Source organism: Eucalyptus grandis, chromosome 3, assembly GCF_016545825.1.
Source record: "Eucalyptus grandis isolate ANBG69807.140 chromosome 3, ASM1654582v1, whole genome shotgun sequence".
In the NCBI taxonomy this organism is placed as follows: Eukaryota; Viridiplantae; Streptophyta; class Magnoliopsida; order Myrtales; family Myrtaceae; genus Eucalyptus; species Eucalyptus grandis.
In genome coordinates, this window is record NC_052614.1 from 12,350,759 (window position 1) to 12,370,511 (window position 19,753).

General features: G+C 41.9%; 3 protein-coding genes across 3 annotated transcripts; all 3 read right to left on the reverse strand.

Moving 5' to 3' along the window:
- Positions 1–3,236: 3,236 nt before the first annotated feature.
- On the reverse strand, positions 3,237–6,055 carry LOC104439056 (receptor-like protein 52). Its single transcript, XM_039308909.1, has 2 exons — positions 4,729–6,055; positions 3,237–4,256 (listed from the first exon to the last, which is right to left on the reverse strand). Exons 1-2 carry the CDS (start codon positions 5,957–5,959, stop codon positions 3,445–3,447), a joined length of 2,043 nt encoding a protein of 680 aa, XP_039164843.1. The 5' UTR covers positions 5,960–6,055; the 3' UTR covers positions 3,237–3,444.
- A 7,597-nt stretch (positions 6,056–13,652) lies between these two features.
- LOC104436564 (probable 3-hydroxyisobutyrate dehydrogenase-like 1, mitochondrial) lies at positions 13,653–15,027 on the reverse strand. Its single transcript, XM_010049374.3, has one exon. The coding sequence runs from the start codon at positions 14,914–14,916 to the stop codon at positions 13,963–13,965; it is 954 nt and encodes a 317-aa protein (XP_010047676.1). The 5' UTR covers positions 14,917–15,027; the 3' UTR covers positions 13,653–13,962.
- A 2,707-nt stretch (positions 15,028–17,734) lies between these two features.
- LOC104436565 (mitochondrial import inner membrane translocase subunit TIM17-2) lies at positions 17,735–18,869 on the reverse strand. Its single transcript, XM_010049375.3, has one exon. The coding sequence runs from the start codon at positions 18,735–18,737 to the stop codon at positions 18,063–18,065; it is 675 nt and encodes a 224-aa protein (XP_010047677.2). The 5' UTR covers positions 18,738–18,869; the 3' UTR covers positions 17,735–18,062.
- Between the last annotated feature and the right edge of the window lie 884 nt (positions 18,870–19,753).

Genomic DNA, 19,753 nt, shown 5'->3' on the forward strand with positions numbered 1-19,753 from the left:
GCACCATGATTTGCTCACCTTCAAATCCTGTTCCTTGAGAAACATTGACACAAACTTGTACTGGCTTTTGTGGACAGAGATAACACAGGGAAGCTATTGATAAAAGGAATTAAGCTAATTCAACCATGATCACCTGACATTGCTGTTCTCATGATTTGCTACAGCATCGGAGAGGAATTGCATTGAAGATGATTATAAATGCCATCAATGGTGCAAACGTTGGCAGCTAGAAGGTAGGCAGTATTATCAAACACATAAAACTCTTGCACACAAAGGTACCCATGATTAGATCCAGTCGGGTTAGAAGGAACTAAATTCCTGATTTATTGGCCCAATGCACAGCCGCAAATTAAGTGATAAATTGGAGATATCGGCCTTCAATATTATGGCCACTTTAATACTGTAAGTTGCTTTTAGTCAATGAAGGAACTGACAATTTTTCTAGGAATAAGAACAGATAATACCTCGGGTGCATTACTAGAATGGAAAATTTTCTCACAGAAAATGCTCTTATCTCAAATTCTGAATGTGAATACCACAATCCATTTCCCTTCCTACCCAAACAAATCATAAACTACTAGACAGTAAACAAGTTTAGCTACCACAACCAAAAGTGAAAGCCAAGAGGTCATCAGCATAACCATAACAGTTATACTAACCTCCTCTCCATGTATTGCTGTACGACTCATAGATTGTTATGAATCCAAAGAGTTACCATGGTGACCATCAAATTGCAATGATAAGGTGAGGGCAATGTCCAAGTGACAAATCACTTGACAAATACTCTGCTTTGTCTCACAAATCCTGATTAACATATGAATCCCAACCTTTCCCTAGACAGAATATCATACATTCGAAAAATAGAAGCACATATTTCTCCATTCAATATCCAACCATAGCAATCCACTCCTCTTACAACAACAGTACAACAGCAGCAAATGTAATTGTTGGTATATAGCAAATGATCATTTATTTATGTATACCAATATGAGTACACAATAAGAACACTAAGCAGAGGTCATACGCATACATTGGAGGAGCCCGTATTCTCGAGCTTCGAGAGCCAGAATGAGCGCCTGAATGCCCAAATTCCCCTCCCCATGAGCCTTGAGCGACAAGTAAAGCTGCTGAGCAAGCGCCAAGCCTGGCAATGCGAGACCCATCCTCTCACATTCCTTCAGGCATATCCCCAAATCCTTCGCAAAATGGTTCACGTAGAACCTGGCCTCAAAATCCCTCTTGCAGAATCCTGTTCCCATGCGAATCCAGCGACTTCGAGCCCGCAGCCCCAGTCGATATTGCGCTTACAAACATCCCAACATCGAGCCCCGCCTTATGGGCATAAACCATGCCCTCCACCAGCCCCACCATCGTCGAAGCGATCGTGATTTGATTCCCCAATTTCGCGAACTGCCCCTTTCCGGGGCCTCCCATGTAATTGACCTTCGCCATCAGTAGGTATATTAGTAATTTAGCTATACAACATTGGAAATCCATTATTGGAATTTTTGGTTATTTTAAGAAAACTAAAAATTTAATATTGTTCTATGATAATTATCCGATTGTTGTAGAATGATACATTGATATTAGATAAATTACAAGTGTGGATAATAAACAATCTACTACTTGATGGATTTTCACTTTTGATAATTGCGTTGTTTCCTGGATGAGAAAGAAACATATATATAAGTCAAAGATGGAATCCAAATTCATTGCTTCAGCAACAACTGAGAAAAAGTCTAAATTAATTAGGAATTTGCTGTTGGATATTAAGTTATGGCCCAATCCTTTACCTCTTATTTCTATCTATTGTAATAGTCATGCTACTTTAATAAAGGCTTATAGTAGCACTTATAATGATAAATCTAGACATACTAGTCCGAAACATGAGTACGTGAGATAAGTAATTAAAAATGGTACCATAACAATTGTCTACGTAAGGGTTTAGCAACATTTTAGTCAATCCCTTGACAAAGACTTTATCAAGAAATATGATAAAAATGACCTCACAAGAAATGAGGCTAAAAGCCTTTAATCACCAGTAATGGCAACCCAATAATTTCCTATAATATTATTACTTATGAGTTTTAACGGATGAGAACAAGTTACTGAATGTGATTGTGTAATACTAATATAGCCCTAATATGATAAGTCAATATCATCTCTTACGTTTTGTAGGTTAAATGTATAGTACAAATTTATAATGTTTTAATAATAACAAAAACACAAAAGAGATACTTCACCTATATGAGCTTAGATGTAGTGCCGCTTCTTACAAAAGTTAGGGTTACTTTCTAAAGACCTCTTGAAACAGGATCAAACGCAAGGCCATAATAATGCGCAATAAATAGAATTTCCCGCTGAAATAAGAGATTAGTATGTATGCAGTTTGTTCAATTATATTATTTAAAAGTATAAGTTACTTGTCACTTTAATAGAATTTTGATATATTTACACTAAGTAAAATTTTAACTTGAAAGAGGCATTTATGTATGTATATTAATTTCATTGAAATTTTGGTTGTGTATTTCTAACATTTTATTTTCTACTTTTGGGAATTATTGGTAGTTTGTCCATAAAATAAATTAAAAGGTGTCTTGTCCCATATCGAAAAGATGTGAATGCACACGTAAGCGAGATTTGACACTAACCAACGATCATTATTTTTATTAAAAATTCGGTTTATTTCTATAAAAAAATTAACCATAAAGTCTTATTGAAATAGCACAACTATTCACAACGAAATTATGGTTATTTTTTATTTTTTATTAATGTAACTTCGAATTTTATATGTCCTTTCAACATTACCTTTGAAAAACGCATTTGTTCACTTTGCGACATTTCCCAAAAAAGTGTTTTGTTTATTTTGCAACATTTTGAAAAGTAGGCTTTGTTCAAAAGACAAATATAAGTTCATTTATTTTTAAGATCATTTTCGAGTCTCCTTTCCAAAACTACAACCATCTTATCCAATTGTTTGCTATAAAGACTCTGCAAAAATACTAGAATTGCTATCTAATATTCTAATTTTAAACTTTGTTATATATTGGAGGAAATTTGCTGGTGACCATTAGCAATATTATGGACAAATAAATTATTAAAGAAACTAATATCATACCTCAAAGTCCGACTTAAATACTCTAGATATCGGACTTCATTATTTTATCCAATTCAAAGTCATATTTTTCCAACAGAAACTATTCGCTAGGACAGAACAAGAAAGTTACACGAGCTGATAGCTAAAACATGCCATTCTTATTCAGTTGAACGAATCTGAGAAAGTGAGAATATGCCACTTGAAGTGCGTTTGAGAATTGCCTAGTTGATTACAATAAGGATTCAAGTCTTCCGTCTGCGGCAGAGCGAGATGTGGGAATCTCTTCTTATGGGTATTGATAATCGTACCTCTCCATTGGTTCCTGCATATATCACCCAAACGGTCGGCTAATTGGAAATCCTTTTTATCACAACAGCGTCACCAGAACGGTTCTCGATAATATTGTGTACTTTCCCTGATCCGCAAATTCTGATCACATCACGCTCCTTCAATCCCGACAAAGCTCTGATTGTGAATATCGCTAGCTTCAAAACAAATATTGCCACAGCAATGACCAAGAGCACAATCAAGGCAAGATTGATCGGCAAGCTTTTGCTCCATCTCCGGGATTGGGAATTGCAGACATTGAGCCACATGAATGAATTGGATGCACAGAGGCCCGGGTTGTTCAGGAAACTGGTGTTGTACACGGCGTTCTCTAATTCATTTGGGATTCGTCCACTGAGGCGATTGGAGGATAAATTGAGAAGGTTCAAATTCAGCTGGCCGATTTCAGGAGGAATCAAGCCAGACAGTTGGTTTTCAGACAGGTCCAACTGCTCGAGTACCGGTAGAAGACCGATTTTGCTAGGAATCGGTCCCGACAATTTATTGTGACTAAGATTCAGAGTGTTCAAGGAGTTCCACGAGACAATAGCTGTCGGAAGATTCCCAGAGAGCTCGTTCTGACCTAGCAAAAGCGCCACCAGAGAAGGAAGCTTGGTTAATTCAGTCGGAATGGTGCCACTGAGGAGGTTATTACTGGCATCAAACACTACCAAGTTCCTCCATGAAGACACCGTGCTCGGAATCTTGCCGAAGAATTTGTTGTTGCTCATCTCAATCCGAGTGAGGTTTGGGGAAAGCTCCTCGGGAAGCTCACCAGTTAATCCATTACCACTCAAGATCAAAGCCCTCAAGTTCCGCGACATCCAGAGTCTGTTGGAGTCAACACCTAATATAATAATGAAAGTCCCATTATGCATGAAGCCTGGACGTGGGAAGCAAGTGTACGCATGAAGGAATGGATGGGCACATATTAAAATAATAGTATAATTGTTACTGGAGTCTTCAAGGAGCAAGAAGCAAAGTTTAACTTTGCTAGTACTTGCACGTGAAGGAAACGCAGCCCACGGTTTTTGACTGCCAAGAAGAAAAGTTCAAATTTAACTATTGCAAGTTTGAAGTCCAGGCGGTGAAGATGCTTATAAATATAGGGTTACGTTAGTTTATTTAGAGTAGGGAGAGAGACAGTGAGAGAGTGAGATTTTAGAGAGTTATAAGCTTAGCAAAGCTTGTGTGTGTCTTATGTGTGTACTCCATTAAGCCTTTACAAGGCATATGTATAAATATAATCTCTCGTTGTGTGTTTACACTCTCTCCCTCCAAATCCTTTTGGTTCCAACAGAGTCCTCCGGGCACATTGCCGGTGAATCCATTGTTGTTCAACATTGCTACAGACAAAGTACTGCAATTTCCAAGTGACTCTGGCAACTCCCCGCCGAGATTGTTGTCCATAACGGCCAACCCAAACAGCGTGCCCCCATGGCACAGTTGTTCAGGCAATGCGCCAGTCAAGCTGTTGAAGGCCACTTCGAATCTGCTGAGTGGGGAAAACTTGCCGAAGTCGGGGGGGATCGTGCCCGATAGATTGTTGTTAGACAGCCTGACATCAGACAAAGAGGGAAGACGCCCAATACCTTCGGGGATTTCACCGGATAATTGATTGAACTGCAAACTCAAGCTGGATAGATTCTTGAGCTTCCCAAAATCTTCAGGTATGTTCCCCGTCAAGTTGTTAAAAGATAGATCAATCATGCTCAAGTTCCTCAGAGTGAAAATGCTGCCCGGGATCTCTCCCGTTAGTAGATTCATCCCCAAATCCAAGTGCTCAAGAGCCTCCATATTCCCAAGAGTCTCTGGGATTCCCCCAATCAGGTTTGTTTGTGCCATCGAGAAGAACCGTAGCTTCTTCAGGGCAGTGAAGTTCTGCTGTAGCTGCGACGGCACAAACTTGTTGTACTCGAGCCTCAGTTCTTCAAGATCAGACAGGCCAAAAATCTCTTCAGGGTAAGTGCCATTGTACTCGGACTGGCAAAGGTGAAGGATCCTCAGCCTCCACAACCTCGCAATCGATGCTGGGACATCAAACGAGAAGCTGTTGGCAGCAAGAATCAGGACCTGAAGATCGGCCATCCGGTCGATGTCGGATGGAATAGGACCATCGAAGTAATTCTGGGACAGGTCGAGGTACACGAGCTTGGAACAGTTGTAGAGAACAGTGGGAAACCCTCCAGGTATATTGTTGTAGGAGATGTCGAGCTTGGTCAGATTCTTGAGGTTGCAGATGAATGGAGGGATCGAATAATTTATGCTCAGGTTGACAAGATTGAGCTCGGAGATCCAGCCTTCTTGGCATGTGATCTCAGGCCATGTGCAGTGGGAGGATGAATTGGAGGCGACCCAGTGGTCGAGGGAAGATGGGTCTTGCCAGTATTGCCTCAGCTTCAACAGGACTTGCTGTTCTTGATCTTGGATTTGAGACTCTGCAGCACTGGAGAGTAAGCACAGGAAGACGAGACAGGGGATGTACGAGAGGAAGAAGATGTGAATCTGAGGAGGTGATGGGGTCGGTCTCGGCATAATTGGAGGTCGTTCAGAGTCTTTTCTGGCTAGGGAGACTCTCCGGTGTTGGAGCTAGAGATGGATCAACTCAACATGAAGCAAAGACGTGTTGGTTTGCTCTTGCTTATTGCTCGGCAGAACCCCCAAGGTTTTTAAGCTCGTTTCAAAGCGCCAAAATTTGGTGGGTCCTATTTACCAACAAAAGAAAAAAAAAAATGGTCCTAATGTAATATTTGGCCTTGTTTACACTTGTAAAAAGCTTAATATTACGAAAAATCTCAAATTTTTACATTGATGATATTATCATAAACTAAATTTTTTTTTCATCAAAATCCAAAATTAGTACACGTGTGACATTTTTACCTTATATTAACTTCCATCATGCAACATCAAGTCCATGTAGATCAATTAACGAGTTAATACAATGAAAAATCCTAAACCGGTACATCGATAACAAATTTATCTAGATTTATACACCTTTGACAAACTTATATTAGATTAATTGTTTGGTCACTAAAAATCCCAAATTAGAACACATGACACAATTATCCTCTGTTAACTTTCATTAAATATTGCCATTAAATTGCTAACTTAGATGCCACGTTGAGTCAATGTGGATCAATTAACGAGTTAATACGACAAAAAATCTCAAACCAATATATCTTTAATAAATTCACCTCAAGCTAATTTTTGGGTAACCAAAAATCCCAAATTAGTACATGCGTGATACATTTATCCTCCATTGGCTTCTATCAAATTTTATCATTAAATTTAGCGAGACTTGTAGATTGTCTTCTTCTTCATTATCATCTTTGTCTAAGGTCGTAACACTAAAGCGAGCACTCTTTAGTGGCACTTTTAGTAACTCTTAACATTACGTTGCTTGTGGTATTGTCAGTTTCTTTTGTTAGACGTCCCCCCTTCGATGGTTGGTTGCTTTGAATGCTTCCCTAGCCTACCTTTGAATTGATGCGTGAAACCTTCTAAAATTTATGGAGTCAAGGGTATCTATTAGGTCCGTTTGTCCAATGATCGCATAACAATCTTTCATTTGTTTCTGTTGTGAATATTATTTGTACTCAAGCAGGAAAGGGAAAAAAAAACAAGCCTTTGCTCTTTAGTCTTCATGAAAAAGAAGTTTTCGTTGTTGGCATTAGCTTGTGGCACTTGGCGTTGTTGCAAGAGCAGTTGGTCTTTTGGTGGCACACGTGCATGCGCAAACTTTCCACAGAGTAGACCCGACAACGACAGGTCGAGCCTTCTAGATGGGTAAGAGACAAAACTTGGCTTGCATCGAGCCCCCACATGATCGAGCTAAAACCCTATCCTCATTGCGAGTTCCAGCGTGCGTAATGGAGCGTCAACAGTCACGCTCTTGTTCTAGTCAAGATACTCGGAATCTACTGTCCAATCGCAATAAAGTCGCAAAGAACAGGAGAATTGGACTACGCCACACGGCAGCCACAGGTTCATTGCTAAAGCTGGGCTAGAGAGAGAGGATATCATCATAGACTATGGATAATATCATCACAGTTCTCGAAAACAAACAAAATGAAATGCCCATGAGATGCTGCAAGCGCCTGTGGACACACGAAACGGAGGGACCCTTATTTCCTACTCCTAATGTTTCTGCAACAAACGGATTTTGGCAAAGCGAAAAGACACATATCAAATACTTCATGTACATGAATAAAAAGCATTTGCTTTTGAAGTCCACATGCTATCCACTTGCCTCTTATGTCAACATTCCCATTTCTGGTTATTACTTAACAATGGATACATTATCTGTTCTGCATAGTCAACAAGCTTTCTAGACCAGATTTACGTAAACATTAAGCTCTTCACCAAAGAGTTTAGGCACAACAACTTTTGCTTAAAAGTATGAGCAGCTCAGTCCTCTCTCTCTCTCTCTCTCTCTCACAAACAAATCTGTAGACAAGCCCAAAAGAAAGACAAGACAGCATTCTAAAAGAATTGCTGAAAGTAGGGTTGATCATGGTTCTTGAGTGGAACCAAAAACCTTAGAATTGGACCCATGGGACCCGATTCAATATTAAGTTTTAGAATATGTAAGGTAAGTTTCAAATTCCAAAATTGAGAAATCTATTCTAATAGATAGGTTCCAAATGAGTAAGTTACATGTTCCAATGGGAACCTAAAACCTAGAACTTGTAACGAGTTTTTTTGTTTTTCTTATTCTATGTCTTCACGCAACGTTGTGAATATGCAGTCTGAAACCATTAATCGAGCTTCCATTTCCAGCAATATCCATGACTAAGGTTTATACTTTGTGAATATTTCATAATTTTTGTGTCTAAATATGAGTTGTGATCAGTGAATTATAACAAATAATGGTAATTAAAAGCGATAATTCATTGCAATCATTCAATTAAAAGTACATGAAAAACTTGGATAAACCTAATAACCAACCTTGGACCTATGACGGGTAGGTTCCAGATTTCAATTGGAACCTAACAAACTCTAGAACCACTCACCCCTACCCTAAAGCACCTTTGAGAATTCAAAAAAAAAAAAACGACAACAACAACAAGAGCATTGTAAACAAGATTACAATATTTGGAACATTAAAGAGTGAGAATTATTTTGGTATTATAATCTTTTCACAACCATACTTGGAGATCATCAAGACCGTTCACGATAATGGGCCTCATTCGATGCTCATATATCAAGATTTAATTTTACTTGGCAGTTAGTTGCAAGCATATATGCCTACTCGCCATAGTATCATGGTTATAATTATGAGATCAAATTAGTACCTACTTATCCTATATCAAATTACATGTTATTCTAATTGGAGTCACCTATGAGCTGTAATGCTCCATGATTTGCTCACCTTCAAATCCTGTTCCTTGAGAACCACTGAGACAAACTTGAACTAGCTTTTGTGGATAGAGATGACATAGGGAAGCTATTGAATAAAGGAACTATGCTAATTCAAGCATGATCATGTGACGTTTCTATTCTCGCGGTTTTGCTACAATATTGGACAGAAATTGTGTTTAAGATGATCATAGATACCATTGATGGTACAAAGGTTGGCAGCTAGAAGGTAGGCAGTGCCATCAAAGACATAAAATCTTGCACGCAAAGGTATCCATGAATAGATCCAATGGAATTAGAAGGAATTCCGGGTTTAGTGGCCCAATGCACGGCCACAAATTAAAGTGATGAATTGGAGATATCAGCCTTGACAATTATGGTTACCCTTTATACTCTAAATTTGATTTTAATCAATGAATGAACCAACACTTTTCCAGGAATTTCCGTACCTAGCCAAACAAATCATTAGTTACTTCGTTTCCTCGACGGCAAACAAGACCGCAACCAAAAGTAAAAACCAAGAGCTCATCTGCAGACCCATGATGGTTATACTAACTTCCTTCGCATGTATTACTATACAACTCATAAATTGTTATGAATCCAGAGAGTTACCATGGTGACCATCAAATTGCAATAAATAAATAAAAAGTGAGGACACTGTCCATGCAACAAATCATTTGACAAATACTCCGCTTTGTCTGACGAATCTTGATTAACGTATAATCCCAACATTTTCCTCGTCAGTCTATCATGCCTTTGAAAAATAGAAGCACATAATTCTCCATTCAATAGCCAACCATAAAAATCCAAAAAGACGGCCTTTTGTTGCTTGGATTAATGGATAGTGCTAGTAGTCGTTGCAACCCACTAATGCTTTGTACGTTCCATAGATCGGCAAGGCAGCGACCCGAGTGATTTTGATTGATTCCTGTTGGTCCTGGTGCTTTTTTGTAGTGTCCCAGTCAAATGGTCAGCCTTTGAATTTTCGCCATAGCCTCCTATTCTACAGTGGAACAGCTTTTGATTTGTTTCCAGATGTTCGCCTTCTGGATGATGAGCAAATTGGTCTTTTGGGGGCGCAAGTGCATGTGCAAACTTTCCACAGCGTAGACCCGACATCGACAGGTCGAGCCCTCTAGATGGGCAAGGAAGATAAAACTTGGTTACATCAGGCGCCCACATGATTGAACTAAACCAATCCTCATCGCTAGTTCCAGCACATCTTGAGGTGCCTTCTAGATGGGTAAGGAAGATAAAACTTGGTTACATCAAGCGCCCACATGATTGAACTAAACTAATCCCCATTGATAGTTCCAGTATATCATGAGGTCTGTGATTGATGGTTGTAATGAGCCCGATGCATGGAAGGAATTCATCTCAGACCATATAGGATGCTTCGCTTCTATGTTTTTGAAAACTTACTAGTTCTATAGTAAAAATTATCGATGCAAAGTTGCTGACACTTCTAGGAATTTGCCAGTGATACCACATAAGTTACTATCATCGACATGCTTAAACGTGATTAATTAAACACGTAAATGTGTTACCTCTGTCATACGGCACTTTTGAATACATTTTGAGACACTAATATATGACAGATAATGAGCATCTATTGTATACTAAAGCAGAAAAGCCCAGTGGAAATCAAAGAAAGTATCTACTCACTTACACATTATCAACTAATGCACTCGCCATCCAAGCATCTGTAATGGAGCCTCAACAATCACGCTCTTCTACTGGTCAAGATAGTTCGATTTCTACTTTCCAGTCGCAGTAAAGTCACAGAACAGGAGCGTTGGACTACCCATTTCAGACACGGCAGCAACAAATTCATTGCTAAAGCCGGGTGATCAAACTATTGTTGGTCTAAGATTACCATTGATACCGGCATGATTCCCGTAAAGAATCCATTTCTGGCTATAGTTACCAGTAGTATCTGGTCTAATTCCAGATTCGAGACTGGATACTCTCTCAAATAACAGCAGTTATGTATCCAACTATTGCTATTCAGCAATTAACAGATAGTTTAGTCACGAGTGGAGGTTGAAACCATCAGTAATTCCACTAAAAGAGTGCTTTCCAGACATTAGAATATGAATTCTTATGAGAGGGTGCACCAAAGATAGAATCTGTGCAAGAATCGATTGAGTATTGAAGATTGCATATAGCACGGTCAAATACGGTCAAAACAAATTATTAACCAGAAAAGATAAGATTCAACTAACTCATTGACAGAGAGAGAGAGAGAGAGAGATATCATCATAGACTATGGAGAAGGTTATGGCAGATCTGAACAACAGGCAGAAACAATGCCTATGGCATGCTTCAAGTACCTGTGGAGACACGAAATAGAGGGACTCTTGTTTACTAATCCTAATACTTCTGTGACAAACTTATTTTGACAAACCAAAGAGTCTCTCACCCGAGTGCCCTCATCATGATAGCCTTCTTAAACTCGATCGAACTTAGGAGCCGAAACGAACCAGTCGCATCTCCTCTCATTCCTCCTTATGGGCCTTGACAAGCACTGCGAATGTGCATCGTGTTGGCAATCACAAGCCAAGTGTGCACCATCGCACAAGAAACACTTGAAGGAGAAGCACCCCTTCTTGTGTACTTCGCCACTCGACTCCGCTTTTGCTATTGTAGGGGCCACTGGCAGTTTGCTTCCACTTAGATGATGGAACTTGTTACGATCTCCCCCACCAATGACTTTGTCCCTCAGTCGGGAGTCTGACTTGTTTCCGGAAATTGCCTTGTATTCCACAAGGGTCTCAGCTACAAACACCGCTGCATTGCGCCGCTTCAGCTCTTGCTTTATCCATGGTTTGAGACCACCCGTGAACTGGAAGCAAGCCTCCGTATCATTCATGGAAGGGATTTGGAGTAGCAACTCCGAGAACTTCACATATTCACTGACTCCTCCCTTTTGCTCTAGGCGACAGAGTTCATCTCGAGCTTCCTCTTCCGCATGGATGGGATAGCGTCAAAACATCTTGACGAACATCTCCCAATTCATGATAGGCTCACCACACCTATCATCGCACCTATGACGCCACCACAATAAAGCATCATACATGGCTGTGGTAGTTACCCGTAGTGCACCATCAGTAGGCCCTGTTGCTCGGAAGTATTGCCCTATGTACCACAGGAAATTGTCCACATCCTTGGCCACCCATGAGCCCTTGCACTCTTTTGGCTTCGGGATGTCTACTCGTGGACAGGATTGCACACTGATCACGCTGTTCACGCATGCCGTTTCCACCTCGGCAAGCTTCACCTTGAACTCAGCCATCTCTGCGCGCATGGCCTCCACCAAGGCCTCCAAGGCATCATTCCGCTGCGGAGTTCATTGGCTGTGTTGGTCAGGGAGCCCAACATCTCTCCTCAGAGTTTTGAGCTCTTGCACCTCTGCTTGGAGCTCCCTCTTTCCGGACTCAACTCCTTCAATGCTATCAGACAATTTTTCGACTGTTCCTTGGACATCCCTGAGAATGATCTCCATCTTTGCCACGCAGGTCTCCAAGTCATACAGCACATCCCTTGAACTTGAGCTACCACGGCCTTTCTTTGCCTTGGCGCCTTGTTGCTCAATGGCCCTCCCACTTTGTTCCTCAACCATGGGTTTCTCACCCTGGATGGACATTACGTCTGAATGTGGATCCCTTGCGCTTTGGATCAACTTGCTCTGATACTAGACTTACATAAACATTATGCTTTTCATCAAATATCTTAGGCACAGCAACTTTTGCTTAAAAATCTCCCTCCCCCACCCACCCAAAAAAAAAACCAACCCCGAACTAAATCTCTAGGGGGACTTGGACAAGCCCATAAGAAAGAAGAGACAACATTCTTGAAGAAATTGCCTAAAGTATCTCTGAGAATGCATTGGGGAGAAAAAAAAAAACAAAAAAAAAAGATTGCTGTAAAAGAATTATTTCAGTGTTATAATCTTTTCAAAATCATACTTGAAGATCATCAAGACTGTATCTAATAATGGGCCCTATTAAATGCTCATATATCAGGGTTTCAATTTAACTCGCCCTTAGTTGCAAGCATACATGCTCTTTGCCACACAATTGTGAGATCAGATTAGTACCTGCTTATCCTGTAGAAGATTACATGTTATTCTAATTGGAGTCACCACTGAGCCCTAATGCACCATGATTTGCTCACCTTCAAATCCTGTTCCTTGAGAACCATTGAGACAAACTTATACTGGCTTTTGTGGACAGAGATTATACAGGGAAGCTATTGACAAAAGGAACTAAGCTAATTCAACCATGATCACCTGACATTGCTGTTCTCATGATTTGCTACAGCATCGGAGGGGAATTGCATGGAAGATGATTATAGATGCCATTAATGGTGCAAACGTTGGCAGCTAGAAGGTAGGCAGTATCATCAAACACATAAAACTCTTGCACACAAAGGTACCCATAATTAGATCCAGTCGGGTTAGAAGGAACTAAATTCCTGATTTATTGGCCCAATGCGCAGCCACAAATTAAGAGATAAATTGGAGATATCGGTCTTCAATATTATGGCCACTTTAATACGGTAAGTTGCTTTTAGTCAATGAAGGAAGTGACAATTTTTCTAGGAATAAGAACAGATATATACCTCGGGTGCATTACTAGAATGGAAAATTTTCTAACAGAAAATGCTCTTATCTCAAATTCTGAATGTGAATACCACAATCCATTTCCCTTCCTACCCAAACAAATCATAAACTACTAGACAGTAAACAAGTTTAGCTACCACAACCAAAAGTGAAAGCCAAGAGCTCATTAGCAGAACCATTACAGTTATACTAACCTCCTTTCCATGTATTGCTGTACGACTCATAGATTGCTATGAATCCAGAGAGTTACCATGGTGACCATCAAATTGCAATGATAAGGTGAGGGCAATGTCCAAGTGACAAATCATTTGACAAATACTCCGCTTTGTCTCACGAATCCTGGTTAACATATGAATCCCAACCTTTCCCTAGACAGTCTATCATACATTTAAAAAATAGAAGCACATATTTCTCCGTTCAATATACAACCATAGCAATCCATCCTCTTACAACAACAGTATAACAGCAGCAAATGTAATTGTTGGTATATAGCAAATGATCATTTATTTATGTATACCAATATGAGTACACTAAGAACACTAAGCAGAGGTCATACTCATACATTAGAGGAGCCTGTATTCTCGAGCTTAACATTGTTAAGCCGCTCAAGAGCCAGAATGAGCGCCTGAATGCCCAAATTCCCCTCCCCATGAGCCTTGAGCGACAAGTAAAGCTGCTGAGCAAGCGCCAAGCCTGGCAATGCGAGCCCCATCCTCTCACATTCCTTCAGGCATATCCCCAAATCCTTCGCAAAATGGTTCACATAGAACCTGGCCTCAAAATCCCTCTGCAGTATCCTGTTCCCATGCGAATCCAGCGACTTCGAGCCCGCAGCTCCAGTCGATATCGCGCTTACAAACATCCCAACATCGAGCCCCGCCTTATAAGCATAAACCATGCCCTCCACCAGCCCCACCATGGTCGAAGCGATCGTGATTTGATTCCCCAATTTCGCGAACTGCCCCTTTCCGGGGCCGCCCATGTAATTGACCTTCCCCATCACGGAGAACAGGGGCTCCAGCCTGCGGACCGTCGCCGGGTCGCCACCCGCGAAGATCGCGAGGGCAGCGTTGCGAGCACCGCGGTCGCCGCCCGACACGGGGGCGTCGACGGCGTGGCAGCCCTTGGAGGAGGCGGCGGCGGAGATCTCCTCGGCGAGGGAGGGGTCGGAGGTGGTCATGTCCACGAGGACGCCGCCGGGGCGGAGGGAAGCGAGGGCGCCGGAGGAGGGGTCCAGGAGGACGGAGCGGACGTCGGAGGGGTACCCGACGATGGAGAAGACGACGTCGGAGAGGGCGGCGAGGGAGCGTGGGGAGTCGGCGAGGCGCGCGCCCATGTCGAGGAGGGGCTGGGCCTTGGAGACGGTGCGGTTGAAGACGGTGACGGCGTAGCCGGCGCCGATGAGGTGGCCGCACATGGAGCGGCCCATGACGCCGGTGCCGATCCAGCCCACCCGCGTGTTAGAGGGGGCGATGGGGTCGGAGGCCGCGGCCGCGGCGGCGGACGACATGGCGCGGCGGAGGAGGAGGGAGGAGAGGGCGAGCGGAGGAGTCTAGTGAGTGGCAGTGACGGGGGAGGACCACCTGGCGAAAAATTACAAAATGGATATTGCTATTTTTTTCGACATAATGGCATAATGCATCGGCCTATTAAAATTATAAATGTTTTCTTATTAATTACAAATAACCAAAGTCAAGACACTCGCAAATTTGCTCGTTTGTTTTTGTCTGTTTTTGTCGGCCGATGATGACATTTTCACATATTTCATGTTTCTTTGCGAAGGCAAATGGAAAAATGCTCGAGCGCGACATGCTCGAGACAAGAAATGCCGACCAAACTTCTACTAAGCATCTTAGGCTCGACTCGATTGTCCACTCGAAATCGATTCCCCCGATTTTGAGCTGTCGAGCGGAGCTTGAGATGACTTATGCTCTCGGTCGATAGAAGCAAGAGCTTTATCAAGTACTCGACAGAGACATTTGATACTTGCGATGTTCGATCAAATACAACAACATGCGAATCGAGAGTTTGAACTTGGCCATATATAATCTCTGGTTCTATCTACGTCTGAATAAAAAAGCATGAAACTTGACCTTGAATTGCTATGAGAGATTAGCTCAACTACAATAGTCACGAAATATGACCCTGATATAAGGTCATTATTTGCACAATGAGACTTCCTGGTGTCGGATTTTCGCAAGGCATAACTCTGATTTTTCATTATATTCCTCACTTGTTTTAGTTGCAATGTCTTCCGACGTTCTTGTTTGATTTCTTTCCAGCCATCCAGAGGACATACATGGATTGTTCCAATTCGAATGCTATAGGAAGCACGAAATAATACAACCGAAACTTCATACACCTGGTAAAACACTCATCCGGAGCTGGAATGACCCGGCTTGCTATAGGTCCAAAATGACCGTGAGCTGAGCACATTGAGCAAGAGCAATGCAAATCGAATGATCTCAAACTACTGAAAAAATTTTACCTGCGAAAACAACTACTATTGAGCTGAGGCGCCATTTAAAATGATGATCGGGTTCCTAGTCGCTTTTGACAGAATCACGTTTTTTCCAAAACTATGACCGACGATTGGGGACAAGAGTGGCAATTGCTAAGATGACCCAAGCATCAACAATGACGAACAAAACTATGTTCCAGATCAGTAGAACTCTCGGTAGGTAAACCCAGTGGTAACAGAGAAAAATTACACTCCAAGACTTAAACAGCCAGACATGAAATGACTTAAGGCAAACCAAAGACAAACTTCATGAAATAAAACTCAAGGTATGAGAATATTAAATTTCTTCCACAATAAGAGAAGCGACATCTAGATTACTCAAGACATGCAGAAGCAAGACCAGCAGAACCTTAGAAGATTATCATATAGCACATGGCCTCAACTCGTTCTATCGGGACAACATTAAACCATTAAGAACATGCTCAGATGCGTGCCAATCAGTAGCATCACAATATCCAGACGGCAAGAAAAGAAAAGTAAAATGAGGGGGGTAAATAAGATCTCGCAGAACCTCAACATCCCACTATCACCCTCCTCAGCAACTACGACCTACTTAAACATAGCATGATATATAAAGACAAAGAACGTGCAACGCAATACATCCCACTTCAAAAAGAAAATCCAAAGGGAATACTGCTAAATATGACGCAACCTCGAGGCCTAGTCCACTTTTTTCCAAAGATAGCTGAATATGATTTGCCTTAAGAAATTAGAATCCATAACAATTCAACCTACTCATTTCTACTTAAACACATGAGGGAGGCACCATCACAGGCGAAACATCAAACGAGAAGAGCACAATACGAATATCCCATCAAGCCTGAAACCACATAACAGTGCCAACTGCTACATTCATCCATAATATAAATGATAAGCCTGTTGGACTTATGTTTGCATTAACTCCTTCCCAAATCAATATTTCCCCCAATCAAGTGGAGGCACAATCATAGGTTAACATAAAAAAGAAGAACACGGCAAAAGAAAAATATCAACTTACCAAATACAAAAATCCCATCAAGCCTGAAACCAGATTACTGTGCAAAGTACTAAATCCATCCCTTGTAGCCTGCTTGACTTATACAACACAAATGACTTAGTGCATGAACTCCTTAAATCAACTTTTCCCCTAAGCAAAGGGCAGATCACAGGAATATGAACAATCGAAATAATAATCTATTGGGCCCCAATCACTAAAAGGACAAGCTGCAATGGCTGCATCTCAAGCAAATTCAAAAATTTAAAATCTGAAATATATTTTGCACCACACTTGGCAATGAATATAATCTAGATACTAGAAGCAACAGCAAAACAGGAACTCCATAGCTTTATATCAGCAGCATGTTACGCAATTAAATAAAGGAAAAGGATGACATGTGCATATCAGTTGACCATTTTGCTATGCCACCATGATCTAGAACAGCTTTAACCCAGCTCTCATGTTAGCATACTACAACAAGCAAGTGACTTGTACATGGGTGCCTATAAGGATAGGAGGAGCGCCATACTTCATACATCACATTCTTATGGGTGCCAATATAACTCTCCGCTGCTTGCCTTGGCCGAAGAAGCGGTCAAATGCCAGAAGTCATAGGCAATATCATTTAGCGCAGCAAAGAGACTTTCTTCGATAAGTGCAGAGTGAAACAAAAAAAACATCACAAGCATGGGATGCCAATCAAGTCATACAGACAAATTCAAGCCAAAAAGCTAGATGTACTTTTGCCCATCATGACATATACACAATAATGTTTTCCATAAAAAGACAATTAGGAATAATTGCCAAAGCACAGGCTCAAGTAAAATCGAGTTCACAAACAAATAAGCTCATTCATATAATCTAATTGTCAGTTTTCTCTTGAACATGGAAACGAATCGTTCTGACCAAATAATGTCCTTTAGAGCTAAACTAATTTAGCCTGTCTCGCAAGCAAAATCCAGACAAAATTGCCATCGAATTATATTACAGCGATGCCCACGACATCGAATATCATTGCGAAATGAAAACAAAGACAACACATATCACCTTCGATACATCGTTCAAACCAGAGCCCTCGGAAGCCCCGTCTTATGATCGTCCCACCTAACAACGGCTAAATTAAAAACTTCAGCTTCAATTTAATGGAACCGTAAAATGTTCACTTGTACTCAAATGAAGGCATGGGCGTATCGTAGCTCTCCAAGATCTCCGTCTTCGCTCCTCCGCCGCCGCCTGCCACAGTCTCCTCCTTCTTCCCTCCAAACAACCCTCCGAGCCACGAGCCTGAATCCGATCCTGAGGTAGACGCTCCGGCACCTGTGGACGCCATCTGCGCAGGGATCTGCCCAGGGAGCTGCCCCGGCACCCCGACCATGCCCGGGACGGGCTCGTCGATCATGATGGGGGGACCGGGGGGCGCGCTGAGGAGCTTGTTGATCATGATCCCGGCGCCCTCGATGAGGCCGAGGAGAACGCCGCCGAAGAGGGCGGAGCGGGCGGAGGCGGCGGCGCCCTGGCGCATCTGGAGGAACCCGCCGGTGGCGGCGCCGGCGATGATGGAGTTCCAGGGGTCCTCCTTCTGGCGGACGTAGACCATGGTGCAGTCGAAGGCGGAGAAGAGGCCGCCCCAGACGGCGAAGGAGCCGCCGACGCGGGGGGCGTTCATGCGGACGGCCTGGGTGCCGCCGAGGAAGCGGGCGCCGCCGGGGGAGTTGTAGACGCCCCGGATGAAGTGGTACGCGGAGCCGCCCACGGCGCCCATGCCGAAGGCGCCGCCGATGTCGTCGAGGATGCGGTCGGGGCAGGGCTCCCTCGACGTCTCCGGAGTCCCCATGGACGACGACGGGCCTGGTTCTAGAGAGAGAAAGGAAGGAAGAGAGAGAGGGTGTTCTAGGGTTTGATTTGGTGCTTTGTGGCGAGAGAGAGAGAGAAGCGGAAAAGGAAGGTGTGGCCTCTCGCCAGCTGAGCAGCGCCGTTGAAGAAAAGAAGCGAGAAAGGGTTTTATTATTTTCTCCAGTTTGCGTGGACCCCAATCCTCCTTTGTTTTTTTTTTTTTTGGACAGGAAGGTCCTTCCTCAGTTTAGAAAATTACAGATCTGACCTGCGGAAAATTGAACTTGATTATCCGGGTTTTCAAAAGCCTGTGGAAATTACATGTGAAATTGAATCCCACGTGCGATATCAGGACATCGTGAAAGTTTTCAAGATGTTCCCTTAACCACCCTAAAAATTAAAATTAATCGAATAGCAAAATAAATCCATATAGTTGGTATATAAATTTATAGTTGAGCAAATTTATCTCCGTCTATTTGTAAAAGTGGCCAATTAAAATGTCCCAAATCAAATGATGATATTATTATTTACGAAAACTGTAGGTAGAATTTAGAATTGGATCTTATCTTCATAAAGAATAGGTTATTACGTACTTGCCTAAAGTTTAGAATTGTATGCTTTTCTCTTATTTTTACCACATTTCTTCCTTCACAATCCTTGGAGGATGCTCTTATAGGACAAGGACAATTGAGTTATTTAACTAAATTCAAAATATAGGAATCTAGAATGTGATTTAGTTTTCTCAACTTTACTTCGGTTAGAGTATTGGAGTCTCAAATGCTTAAATAGGACAAACATGGCATCTAAGAGCTCCTTTGCAATTCACTATCTACAAAGGAAAGGTGAATTCTAATGAACAAAGAAAACTTGGCTTTGCCTATTTAAATGTATTGAAAGACCTAAAAGCAACGTTTCCCCCGCTGGTTAAATGAGTATGTGATGCTAGTAGAATTGTTTAAGTACATGTGGGCCTTTACATAATATTGAGTGTGGTCAATTGATCCCCATTAAAGTACA

Coding starts and splice junctions, on each gene's coding strand:
- LOC104436564 (XM_010049374.3), bottom strand. CDS start 14,916: ATGTCGTCCGCCGCCGCGGCCGCGGCCTCCGACCCCATCGCCCCCTCT.
- LOC104439056 (XM_039308909.1), bottom strand. CDS start 5,959: ATGCCGAGACCGACCCCATCACCTCCTCAGATTCACATCTTCTTCCTC. Junction 4,257..4,728: donor CACCGGCAATGTGCCCGGAG/GACTCTGTTGGA, acceptor TTGACTCCAACA/GACTCTGGATGTCGCGGAAC.
- LOC104436565 (XM_010049375.3), bottom strand. CDS start 18,737: ATGGGGACTCCGGAGACGTCGAGGGAGCCCTGCCCCGACCGCATCCTC.